At 40.4% G+C, this 13,391-nt stretch overlaps 1 protein-coding gene across 2 annotated transcripts; it reads left to right on the top strand.

Moving 5' to 3' along the window:
• Positions 1 to 628: 628 nt before the first annotated feature.
• Positions 629 to 9,434, top strand: KCTD21 (potassium channel tetramerization domain containing 21). Of its 2 annotated transcripts, none has more exons than XM_032220473.1 (3): positions 629 to 771; positions 3,631 to 3,717; positions 8,314 to 9,434. In XM_032220473.1, the coding sequence occupies exon 3, from the start codon at positions 8,333 to 8,335 to the stop codon at positions 9,113 to 9,115; it is 783 nt and encodes a 260-aa protein (XP_032076364.1). In that variant the 5' UTR covers positions 629 to 771; positions 3,631 to 3,717; positions 8,314 to 8,332; the 3' UTR covers positions 9,116 to 9,434. The 2 variants fall into 2 exon arrangements, with proteins under 2 accessions (XP_032076364.1, XP_032076365.1); XM_032220474.1 differs by lacking the exon at positions 629 to 771 and adding an exon at positions 2,966 to 3,337.
• Positions 9,435 to 13,391: the final 3,957 nt, after the last annotated feature.

Raw genomic sequence — 13,391 nt, 5'->3', positions numbered from 1 at the left:
TCTATCTATCTATCTATCTATCATCTACCTACCTACCTACCTACCTACCTACCTCTATTTATCTATCTATCTATCTATCTATCTATCTATCATCTATCTATCTCTCTATCTATCTCTCTATCTATCTATCTATCTATCTATCATCTATCTATCTATCTATCATCTATCTACCTACCTACCTACCTACCTACATCTATCTATCTATCTATCTATCTATCTATCTATCTATCTATCTATCTATCTATCAATCATCTACCTACCTACCTACCTACCTACCTACCTACCTACCTACCTATTCTCTCTCACTCTTATTTACTTAGCAGTGCATCTCACAAAAAGTGACTAGGCAGTGATCTTTTTTATCTATCTATCTACACACTCTCTCTTTCCCTCTCAAAATCTATCATAAATTTAACCATCTATCTTTCTCTCCACTCAATATCTATTCCTTCCCTCCCTCTCTCCCTCTCCCCCCCCCTTTCCCAATTCCATCCTCCAGCTGATCGCTCTCTCGCTCTCCCCCCCCCCCGCTTCCCCAGAGTCCCCTAGAGTGGGCTGACCAGAGAAGTGCCGGAGAACTCCATTTCCCAAGAAGCCTTGCGCTCGGCCGGCTCTTCTCTCCTCCTCCTCCTCCTCCTCCTCCCCCTTCTCCCCTCCTCCGGCTCTTCTTTCCAAAGCGGGCTTCCCCACCGCCTTCACCTTTTCCCACGGCGGTCTCTCTTCCCTTCCCTGCGCCGGAGTGACGGCGGATTGACGGACGGGGGAGAAAAGGTAGGCGTTGCCCCGGAGCCGGTGGAGGGGGGAGAAGGCGGAGGCTCCAGGACCTCCAATGAATGGGAGGCTGGCTCAGCCCCAGGTGGGCCCGGGCAGGATGGTTTTCCGGGGGGCTCCCCTCCCTTTTTCCTGGGAGTTTTACTGCCATCAAAGTTTTTTTTTTTGGGGGGGGGGGATACAAGGCAGAAAAAAAAAACACTCAAAGGAAGCAAGGCTACATGCACCAAAGACAAATTCCTTGTGTGTCCAATCCCACTTGACCAATAAAGCAGTGTTTCCCAACCTTGGCAACTTGAAGATGTCCGGACTTCAACTCCCAGAATTCCCCAGCCAGCGAATGCTGGCTGGGGAATTCTGGGAGTTGAAGTCCAGACATCTTCAAGTTGCCAAGGTTGAGAAACACTGCAATAAAGAATAAAAGAATAAAGATAAAGATTAAAAAAAAAACAGATCCAGCCAAATCCGTGGGGTAACAGTGCCCATCATCCACTCCTGCCCTGCCCATTGCCCTTAATTGCAGCATGCTTTCTCCCCCTCCCTGGCTTGCTTGCCCTGGGGGGGGGGGTTGTAAGTGCAGATTATTTGGAGAAATAAAAGGAATGTTAAGTAACTTCCATGGCAAGGACCTACTGTCATTTCATCCACTTTCTTTTTTTAAAAAAAGTTTTATTGTTTTAATTAAACAAAAACACACACACAAAAAAAGAATCTTCTTTCATTACATCTTGTGGAAAGCGTGTCGATTGGTTACAGATACATTTCGTGTGTTTCAATTCAGTTTGAATGAAGTATATGTAATGATTGTGGAAGAAACGCACAAAATGTATTTCATCCACTTTAAAGGCAAAGATAGATAGATAGATAGATAGATAGATAGATAGATAGATAGATAGATAGATAGATAGATAGATAGATAGATAGATAGATGATAGATAGATAATGAGACTAGTCAGATAAGATTGAAATAGAGAAGACAGAGAATAATGAGAGAGAGATTGTAAATTCAAAGTGACAAGTTATTTTATCTCTATTATGAATGTGTGTACCATGTTTCCCTGAAAATAAGACAGGGTCTTATTTTCTTTTGACCCCGAAATAAGCGCTTGGCCTTATTTTGGGGGAGATCTTATTATTTTTGAGGTGCAGGAGGCAGCGAGCGTGGTCACCTCATGGCTACTGCTGTGTTGCAATATTTTCAGGGAGGGCTTATTTTTAGGGGAGGGTTTATTTTAGTGCATGAGCTCAAAAGCCCAATTGGGCTTATTATCCAGGGAGGTCTTATTTTCGGGAAAACAGGATATCTATCTATCTATCTATCTTGTATCTACCTATCATGGGTCTGTCTGTCTATCATGTCTATCGTTGTCTGTCTGTATATAACTATCATGTATCTATCATCTATCTATCTATCTATCTATCTATCTATCTATCTATCTATCTATCTATCTTGTGTCTATCTATCTATCATGTGTCTTTCTATCATCTACCTGCCTATCTATCGTATTTGTGTGTGTGTGTGTGTGTGTGTGTGTGTGTCTGTCTGTCTGTCTGTCTGTCTGTCTATCTATCTATCTATTTAATGTCTGTCTATCTATCTGTCTATCTATCTATCTATCTATCTATCTATCTATCTAATCTATCTATCTACTTACCTACCTATCATGTGTCTCTGTATGTCTGTCTATCTATTGACCTACCTACCTATCTATCTATCATGTGTCTTTCTATCATCTACCTGCCTATCTATCTATCGTATTTGTGTGTGTGTGTCTGTCTGTCTGTCTGTCTGTCTGTCTGTCTGTCTATCTATCTATCTATCTATCTATCTATCTATCTATCTATCTATCTATCTATCTATCTATCTATCTAATGTATCTATCTATCTATCTATCTATCTATCTATCTATCTATCTATCTATCTATCTATCTATCTATCTACTTACCTACCTATCATGTGTCTCTGTATGTCTGTCTATCTATTGACCTACCTACCTATCTATATATCTATTGTGTGTGTGTGTGTGTCTGTCTGTCTGTCTGTCTATCTATCTATCTATCTATCTATCTATCAATCATGTATCTGTCTATCATCTATCTATCTATCATCTATCTATCTATCTATCTATCTATCTATCTATCTATCTATCTATCTATCATGTGTCTATCTGTGTGTGTGTGTCTGTCTGTCTGTCTATCCATCTATCTATCCACCCATCTATCCTTCTATCTATCTAGTTGTATCCGCAAATGTGATGTGGTCCCCATCCACTTTAGCTGCACTGTGCAGATAATTCTGGTTCAATTCCTGATCTTCCTTTTTCTTTCTTTTTATGGGCAAATATTTGCCTAAGGAAGGATTTTCTCAACCTTGGCAATTTTAAGCCCTGTGGAATTCTGGGAGTTGAAGTCCACACAGCTTAAGGTTGCTAAAGTTGGGAAACACTAGTCTAAAGTCTAAAGTGATTGTTTGCTTAACTGGAAAACCCGGATGGGTGGACTTCAACATCCGGGATCTTCTGCAATGCCCAAGGAATTCTGAGAGTCACAGTCCACAGAGCTTAAGGTGACTAAAGTTGAGAAAAACCAGTGTAAGGTCATGCTTGCTCAACTGGAAAACTTGGATAGGTGGGTTTCAACTTCCAGAATCCTCTGCAATGCCCAAGGAATTCTGGGAGTTGAAGTCCAGAAGTTTGGAAGGTATTCCCCATTAGGAACAAAAGTTGGGAGGAAATAGCTAGCCTCACCTTACTTCTGATGCTCAGAAAATGTCGTGTAATTCCCAGTTTTCCAGCTCGCCTTCGGTATAATAATCCTGTTTTCAGATAGGATACTGCCTGTTTTCTCCCACTTCCGCAGGTCCTTGGAAATCCAGACGATGGCCCAGTTTAAGCAGTTGGGGACAATTTTTATAGAAACTCTGATCCTTTGAAAGAAGAACGCTTGGTAAGACTCGTGCGAGGCTTCGTGCAATAAAACCCTTGAAGAGCTGCGCAGGTTCATTATGGTGGGACTCCAAATTAAAATTCAATATGAATTTAATTTGAATTTAAGGTTACGGTGCGCCTCGAAACATAAGCAGACCCGAAGCAACCCCATCCTTTTTGCCCTAGAGCTGGGGTGTCAAACTCAAGGCCCGGGGGGCCGCATCCAGCCCGCCAGGTGCTTGGATGGGGCTGGTGGGGCCACCCTGGAAACAGCGGATTGGCCTGCTGTGCCTCTGCCAGCAAAAACGAAGCCTAGGAGGGCCACTGTATTCTATTCTAATACAATTAGAATAGAATACAGAATAGAATAGAATAGTACAATTAGAATAGAATAATTAGGATAGAATAGAACAGAACAATATAATTAGAATAGAATACAGAATAGAATAGAATAGTACAATTAGAATAGAATAGAATAATTAGGATAGAACAGAACAGAACAATATAATTAGAATAGAATATAGAATAGAATAGAATAGAATAGTATAATTAGAGTAGAATACAGAATAGAATAGAATAGTATAATTAGGATAGAATAGAACAGAACAATATAATTAGAATAGAATATAGAATAGAATAATTTGAATAGAATAGAATAATTTGAATAGAATAGAATAGTATAATTAGAATAGAATAGTATAATTAGAATAGAATAGTATAATTAGAATAGAATAGTATAATTAGAATAGAGTACAGAATAGAATAGAATAGTATAATTAGAATAGAATAGAATAATTAGGATAGTCTAAAACAGAACAGAACAATATAATTAGAATAGAATATAAAATAGAATAGAATAGTATAATTAGAATAAAATAGAATAATTTGAATAGAATAGTATAATTAGAATAGATACAGAATAGAATAGAATAGTATGAGTAGAATAGAATAGAATAATTAGGATAGAACAGAACAAAACAATAGAATAGAATATAGAATAGAATAGTATAATTAGAATAGAATAGAATAATTAGGACAGAATAAAACAGAACAGAACAATATAATTAGAATAGAATACAGAATAGAATAGAATAGTATAATTAGAATAGAATACAGAATAGAATTGTATGATTAGAATAGAATAGAATAGAATAATTAGGATAGAATAGAATAATTAGGATAGAATAGAACAGAACAGAACAATATAATTAGAATAGAATATAGAATAGAATAGAATAATTTGAATAGAATACGAATAATTTGAATAGACTAGAATAGTATAATTAGAATAGAGCAGAACAGAACAATATAATCAGAATAGCTTCTCTCCAAGCAGCATTGAATCGATAAGCTTAGCTCAGAGGTGTTTCAAGGACATGGCTATTAATAGGCCACTTAATTATATTGCAGGAACTAGAAATACAGTTAATTAAGAAATCCTGCAGCTGCAGCCTGTAAGGTGCAAGCTACCTATTGCAGGATTGACATTCAAAGCTTCTACAAACACAAACACCCAGGCTTCCTGGCTCAACCGGCTAAGAGGAACAGTGGGTCCCTCTAGATTACATCTATTTCCACATACCGTAATATTATTAAACCATTTTTTATTATGAACTAGCCGATAACTCGGCGTTGCCCAGGTATTTTATTTATAGTGGGGGAAATGTCCGGACCAAACATAAATTCTAATGTTGGATTTTCCCCCTTACCAGAGGGAGCCCCCTTATGGAAGACTGTGAAGCCGTTACCACGGCAACTCCACTGCTCTGTACAGTAGAATCCATTTTACGGCAGTACAGTAGAAGCCACTTTAAGGCACAACAGGCTGATTCTTAACAGAACACCCCCCCCTAGGGGTGTTTTACTGCCACAGTATTTTTTTTTCCAGAGAGTAGGTTATCTGTGTACCTAGTTTGGCTGAAATTGCTCGAGGCGTTCATATGTGTGTGTGTGTGTGTGTGTGTGTGTGTGTGTGTGTGTGTTTATTTGTGCTGATAAATAAATAAAGGGAGACTAGTATAGATCTATTTCAAGCTATTTAGCTCTCATCAGCTAGTTCAAATCCCAGTAAGGGTGTGGCTAGCTGATGAGAGCTAAATAGCTTGAAATAGATCTATACTAGTCTCCCTTTATTTATTTATCAGCACAAATTTTAAAAAAACACACAAATATAACAAAGGCAACAGTAAAAATATTGGGTGGGTTTCTGTCGTGATGGACTCTTATGACGAGCCGATTGACAGATGTTGGAAGCAGTTAGCTTCCTCCCATAATTGGGGCTTACCAGGGGTTGTAAAAATCATATATATATATATATATATATATATATATATATATATATATATATATATATATATAGTTTTTTATTTTTATTTGTGCTGATAAATAAATAAAGGGATATTTATCCCTTTTAGGGAAATAAAATAATATATATATATATCCCAGTTCAAGGGTACAGAATAGAATTCTATCGATCTGCAGACTCTTAAAAGCAGGATGGCAAAAAAGCAGCAGCCAAAATTCAATTAAAAGCATCTGTAAAAGAAGAATATTTTGAACTGCTGTCGTAAACACACATGGCTTGTCGCCAGCTGTAAGATAAGTAGGAGAAATTGCACAACTGGGACAGTTGCAGGAAAAAAAATACACACAAAGCCTCAGTTTGTGGCATAGGAAATCACTACAAAGGTTGTGTGGTTTGTGACGGCATCTCTGGCAGGTTTTAATGATCAGATTAATATATAACTACAGGTAGTCCTCGACTTACAACAGTTCACTTAGTGGCCATTCAAAGTTACGGCACTAAAAAAACACCCTGACGTATGACCCTTTCTCACACGTACGACCGTTGCAGCATCCACCGTGGTCAGGTGATTCAAATTTTGGGTACTTGACAACTGATTCACATTTATGACAGTTGCCGTGTCCCCGGGGTTATGTGATCCCCTTTTGCGACCAAGCCAAGTCAAGGGGGGGGGAACGAGATTTACTTAACAGCCGTGTTTCTAATGCAAGAACTGCAGTGATTCACTTAACAAATGTGGTGAGAAAAGTCGTAAATTGCGGGAAGACTCACTTCACAAATTTCTCGCTTAGCAACATAAACTTTGTTGCTTAATCGTAAGTTGAGGACCTACCTGTCTAAGAGTCTTGAGCATCAGCACAACTGTGTTGAATTTGTAAAGTGGCAAATTTAAACACATTTAATTGCAAGAGTCCACGAGTTATAATAAGAATTTCTATTGCTAGCCAAGTCTGTTGTTAAGTGTGTTTGCTCCCAATTTACCACCTTCCTTGCCACAGTTGTTAAGTGAATCGTTGCCATTGTTAAGTTAGGAACACGGTTGTTAAGCAAGTGTTGACTTTGAGCCACCTGGGTGGGTCCCCAAATAGCCCTTTTGTGACTCTGGAATGTTGCCACGCCCCTGAATTTTGAATGTGTCCTTGTGGGGGCATGTCCAAATTGGGTGTGACTCAATTAACAACCACCCTGCTTAACAACAGAAATTCCTGTGCCAATGTTGTCTTAAGTCAAGCACTACCTAGAATGCATTTAGGGTTTTTCTCTTCCTTCAAAAAAATTGAATTAATATAATTTGGTCTTTTCTTCTTTCTTTTTTCTCTCCTTCCTTCCTTCCCTTCTTTCTTTCTTTTTCTCTTTTTCTTGCTTTCCTTCCTTCTTTTCTTCTTGGTTATTTGCTTTTCTTCCCTCTTTCCTTTCTTCCTTCCTTCCTTCTTTCTCTTGCTTGCTTACTTTCCTTCCTTCCCTCACTCTCTCCTTTCTTTCTTTCCTTTCTTCCTTTTCCTTTCTCTTTTGTTCTTTCTTTCTCTCGCTTGCCTTTTTTCCTTTCCTTTCCCTCTCCCTCCCCCACTCTTTCCTTTTTTCCTTTATTTCTTTCCTTCCTTTCTTCCTTCTTTCTTTCTTTTTCTTGCTTGCTTACTTACATTCCTTCCTTCCCTCTCTATTTTTTTTCTTTCTTTTCCTTTCTTTCTTTTCCTTTCTCTCTCTCGCTTGCCTTTCCTTTCCTTTCCTTTCTCTTCTTCCTCCCTCCCTCTCTCCTTCCTTCCTTTCCTTTCTTCTTCCTTCCTTCTTTCTTTTTCTTTTTCTTGCTTGCTTACTTTCATTCCTTCCCTCCCTCTTTCCTTCTTTCTTTCTTTTCCCTTCTTTCTCTTTTGTTCTTTCTTTCTCCCCCTTTCCTTTCTTCCTTCCCTTTCCTTTCCTTTCCCTTCTTCCTCCCTCCCTCTCTCCTTCCTTCCTTCCTTTCCTTTCTTCTTCCTTCCTTCTTTTTCTTTTTCTTGCTTGCTTACTTACATTCCTTCCCTCCCTCTCTATTTCTTTCTTTCTTTTCTTTCTTTTCCTTTCTTTCTCTCGCTTGCCTTCCCTTTCCTTTCCCTTCTTCCTCCCTCCCTCTCTCCTTCCTTCCTTCCTTTCCTATCTTCTTCCTTCCTTCTTTCTTTTTCTTTTTCTTGCTTGCTTACTTTCATTCCTTCCCTCCCTCTCTCCTTCTTTCTTTCCTTTCTTTCTTTTCCCTTCTTTCTCTTTTGTTCTTTCTTTCTCCCTTTCCTTTCTTCCTTTCCTTTCTCCTCTCCCTTTCCTTTCCTTTCCTTCTCCCAGATCTGTTCCATTTCCAGCCATGTCGGAACCCATAACGCTGAACGTTGGCGGGAAATTATACACGACCTCCCTCTCCACTTTGACCAGCTTCCCAGACTCAATGCTGGGCGCCATGTTCAGCGGGAAGATGCCCACCAAAAGAGACAACCACGGCCACTGCTTCATTGACCGAGACGGCAAAGTTTTCCGCTACATCCTCAACTTCTTGAGAACTTCTCACCTGGACCTCCCCGAGGACTTCCAAGAAATGGGCCTGCTTCGGCGAGAAGCAGACTTTTACCAGGTCCAGCCACTCATCGAGGCTCTACTGGAGAAGGAGGTGGAGCTCTCAAAAGCCGAGAAGAATGCCATGCTCAACATCACTTTGGATCAGAGGACCCAAACAGTTCATTTCACCGTCCGGGAAGCTCCTCAGATCTACAGCTTGTCCTCTTCCAACATGGAAGTCTTCAGCGCGCACATCTTCAGCACGTCCAGTCTGTTCCTCAAACTCCTGGGCTCCAAACTCTACTACTCTTTCAACGGCAACTTGGCCTCCATCTCTACTTATTTAGAAGACCCCTACCACGTCACTTTGGATTGGGTGGCCAGCGTGGAAGGTCTACCCGAAGAGGAATACACACGGCAGAACTTGAAGAGGTTGTGGGTCCTGCCCACCAAGAAACAAATTAACAGCTTCCAGGTCTTTGTGGAGGAAGTCCTAAAAATTGCCATGAGCGACGGGTTTTGCGTGGACGCCACTCACCCGCACACAACAGATTTCATGAATAATAAGATTATTCGGCTGATTCGCTACAAATAGACAGACACAAGAAGACGGTTTCCCAGCAACCATGCGACGTCGCGTCGCGTCACAACCTTACAGCCTGGAGCTGACTTGGCAAACCATGGTCTAATCCAAACCTTGGTTCTAACTGGAGAAGGCCTAGTTTTTGTTTTTTGTGTTTTTACTAAAAAGACTAACCCAGATTTGCTAAAACTAGAGACGGGAACGCGATGGATTTTTATGTGGGAATTACGTAGGGGTCTTGCTCCGTAGAGGGCTGCTCAGTGGCTAAGACGCTGAGCTTGTCGATCAGAAAGGTCGACAGTTTGGCGGTTCAAATCCCTAGCACCACCTAGTGGAGTGAGGTCCCGTGACTTGTCCCAGCTTCTGCCAGCCTAGCAGTTCGAAAGCATGTAAAAGATGCAAGTAGAAAAATAGGAACCACCTTTGGTGGGAAGGGAACAGTGTTCCGTGCACTTTCAGCGTGAAGGAAGGAAGGAAGGAAGGAAGGAAGGAAGGAAGGAAGGAAGGAAGGAAGGAAGGAGTTCAGTCCTGACCGGCTGAAGGTTGACTCAGCCTTCCATCCTTCCGAGGTCGGGAAAATGAGGACCCAGATTGTTGGTGGCAATAGGCTGACTCTGTAAACCTCTTAGAGAGGGCTCTAAAAGCACTGTGAAGGGGTATGTAAGTGCTATTGCTATTGAAGTGAAGGAACAGAGTTAAGCACAATGGCCATTCCACGCTAAGGTTTTTTTTTTTTAATCTCCAATGATAGGTGGTGCTGGAGACCACTTGAAATTCTTCTGATAAGATTGGAACAGCCTGTTTTGCTTTCAAAATAAGACTGTGCTCTTGATTGGAAACGGTGAGCTTACTCTGTCCAAATGTCACCTCTTGTCATGTCCGTGTGAAAAAAACAGGGATGCAGACACCAAGTAAAGAAGTGGAAATAATTGATTGTATTTCTGATTATAAGTTTTGTCTAAGGCTGGAATGAAACTGTCCATTCGTACACTGGGGAAGAAAGAGACTCGTGTGTGTGTGTGTGTGTGTGTGTGTGTGTGTGTGTTTATCAGCACAAATACTACACACATATACATACATACATACATACATACATACATACATACATACATACATACTTACTGTGTAGTATTTGTGCTGATAAATAAATAAAGGGAGACTAGTATAGATCTATTTCAAGCTATTTAGCTCTCATCAGCTAGCCATACCCTTACTGGGATTAGAACCTGGGCTATATTACATATTAGGCAGATGTGTTAACCACTAGGCCACAGGCTCTAATCCGTTATCAGCTGAGCCAGGGAGAAAGGTATATATTTAAAGTCATAACCCCTGGTATGCCCCAATTATGTGAGGAAGCTAACTGCTTCCATTCTCTGTCCATCGGCTCGTCACAAGAGTCCATCCAGACAGAAAGCCCAATATTTTATTGTTGCCTTTGTTACTTTTGTTGCCTTTGTTATACATACTGTATATATAGTGACTTGTATTTCTATACAATACACATACATACACACACACACACAGTCTCTTTCTTGTATTTCTATACAATAACTATGTATGTATGTATGTATGTATATATATATATATATGTGTGTGTGTGTGTGTGTGTGTTGTATTTGTGCTGATAAATAAATAAATATTTGGGCACACCAGGGGTTGTGACACTATATATATATATATATGTGTGTGTGTGTGTGTGTGTGTGTGTATGTATATGTATATATATATGTATATATATATATATATATATATATATATATATATATATATATATATATACACACACACACACATATATATATATACACACACACACACATACATACATACATACATACATACATACATACGTTATATTTGTGCTGATAAATAAATAAAGGGAGACTAGTATGGATCTATTTCAAGCTATTTAGCTCTCATCAGCTAGCCATACCCTTGCTGGGAATCGAACCTGTGCTCTATTGCCTCTTAGGCAGATGTGTTAACCATTGAGCTACAGAGCTCGACTCCTTATCAGCCAGGCCAGGGTGAAAGGTATATATTTAAAGTCACAACCCCTGGTATGCCCAAATATGGGAGGAAGGTCACACTTCCATTCTCTGCCTTCGGCTCGTCAAAAAAAAAAAAAAAAAAGGCAACAGTAAAAAATATTGGGTTTCTGTCTGGATGGTCTCTTGTGACCAGCCGAAGGACAGAGAGTGGAAGTGTGACCTTTCTCCCATATTTGGGCATACCAGGGGTTGTGACTTTAAATATATACATACATACATACACACACACACACACACACACACACACACATACATACACACACACACATACATACACACACACACATATACATATACATAAGTACATACATACAGTACAGTCCCCGACTTACAACAATTCATTTAGCGACCGTTCAAAGTTAAAACGGCACTGAAAAGTGTGACTTATTACCGTTTTAACATGACCCGCACAGCATTCACATGGTCATGTGATCAAAATTTGGAAAGCATGGCGGCTGGCGTGTATTTATGTCCCTGGGGTTATGGGGTCCATTTTTGCGACCTTCTGACAAGCAAAGTGAATAAGGAAGCCAGATTCACTTAACAACCGTGTGACTCACTTAACAACTGCAGCGATTCGGGTAACAAAAGTGGCAAGAAAAGTCGTAAAATGGGGCTGTCTCGCTTAGCAACATTTTTGAACCCCATTATGGTCGTAAGTTGAGGACTACCTGTATAGCAATGTTTTTACATTGTTTTAAGTGTAAACTTTACCCAGAGACATTGAAAAAATTTCATTTCTCTCATGACAACAGCCTTACTTTAAGTTTGTTGCCTCAGTTTCCCCATTGGAAAGGGAGACGGAAACAGCCTTAACTTAAGAGACTCTTTCGGAGATTAAAAACCACATTTAAAAAAAAATAAAAATGACTTTAACTGAGCGGGACATCGGTGTTGATTCCTTCTCATTTATAGAGCACAGGTACTTCTCGACTTGCTTCATTTAGTGACCATTCAAAGTTACAACAGCGCTGAAAAAAATGACTTAGGGCCATTTTTCACACTTATGACCGTTGCCTCATCGCCAGTGTCATGTGATTTACATTCAGATGCTTGACAGCTGACTCACCTCTATGACAGTTGTCGTATCCCGGGGTCCCCTTTTGCGACCGTCTGACAAGCCAAGTCAAAGGGGAGGCCAGATTCCCTTAACAACCATGTTGCTAACTTAACTGCAGTGCCTCACTTAACAACGGTGGCAAGAAAATTCGTAAAATGGGGCAAAAGTTACTTAACATCTGTCTCGCTTAACATTGGAAATTTTGGGCTCAGTTGTGGTCGTAAATTGAGGACTACCTGTATAAACACAGAGCAACATATTTTTTTAATTATCTGCCTGATTTTGGAGACAAATGGCTGCTTATCGCCTAAAGCAGAAACTAAGACAGTGATGGCGAATCTTTTCGGCATGGAGTGCCCACACGAGAATGGGCATGCATGGGTGCTCACCTGAGCGCAGGAAATGCGAAGAACAGTTGGCCGGCATGCACATGCCTGTTTTTTGACCATTTTTGACTGGTTTGGGGGGCATTTTCAGGCTGGTTTTTGAGCCAGTTTTCAGGCCAAAAACAGGCCCGAACAACGGCCTGTTTTTTAGTCATTTTTGGCCATTTTTCGAGCTGTTCTCAGACTATTTCCCTGCACTCCGGTGCCCACGAAGACCAGCTGGCACTGGAAACCAGAAGAGCAGCTGGCAACGGTACACATGCCCACAGAAAAGGGGCACTGCGTGCCATAGGTTCACCATCACAGAACTAAGATATAAGGCCAGAGTAGATTGAAGGCCAAAATGTTGGCTTCCTTGTCCATCAACGCAACCTCTCTTCATACCTCAGCAGGTAGCTTCCCACATGAGTTCTCTTTTGTGAAGATGTTGGATAGCCATTTGTCTGGAACAGTATAGGGTTTCCTGCCTAGGCAGGGGGTTGGACTAGAAGACCTCCAAGGTCCCCTTCCAACTCTGCTATTATATTGTATTGTATTGTGTTCTTCAGTTTTGGCAGCTATTAGGGAAATATCTCCGCAAACCGTGAAGATGATGGTGATTTTCATTGAATGTGGCTGGCAGGGGGATTTTGGGAGTGGAAGTCCGCACATCTTCAACTTAGGCTACCTGCAGAGGTAAGGAGTTCAGAAGGCCGGATTCTGAAATATTTGTTTTTACTTAATGAAATGGCTGCTTTCCACTATGGCGACACCACCATGCTATTGTTCTGACCCAGCTCCTCAAACAC

Source organism: Thamnophis elegans, chromosome 6, assembly GCF_009769535.1.
Source record: "Thamnophis elegans isolate rThaEle1 chromosome 6, rThaEle1.pri, whole genome shotgun sequence".
Lineage (NCBI taxonomy): Eukaryota > Metazoa > Chordata > Lepidosauria > Squamata > Colubridae > Thamnophis > Thamnophis elegans.
This window is presented reverse-complemented; position numbering and strand designations above follow the sequence as displayed.

What these genes read in the sequence shown, in the direction of transcription:
- KCTD21 (XM_032220473.1), top strand. Translation starts at nt 8,333, where the DNA reads ATGTCGGAACCCATAACGCTGAACGTTGGCGGGAAATTATACACGACC.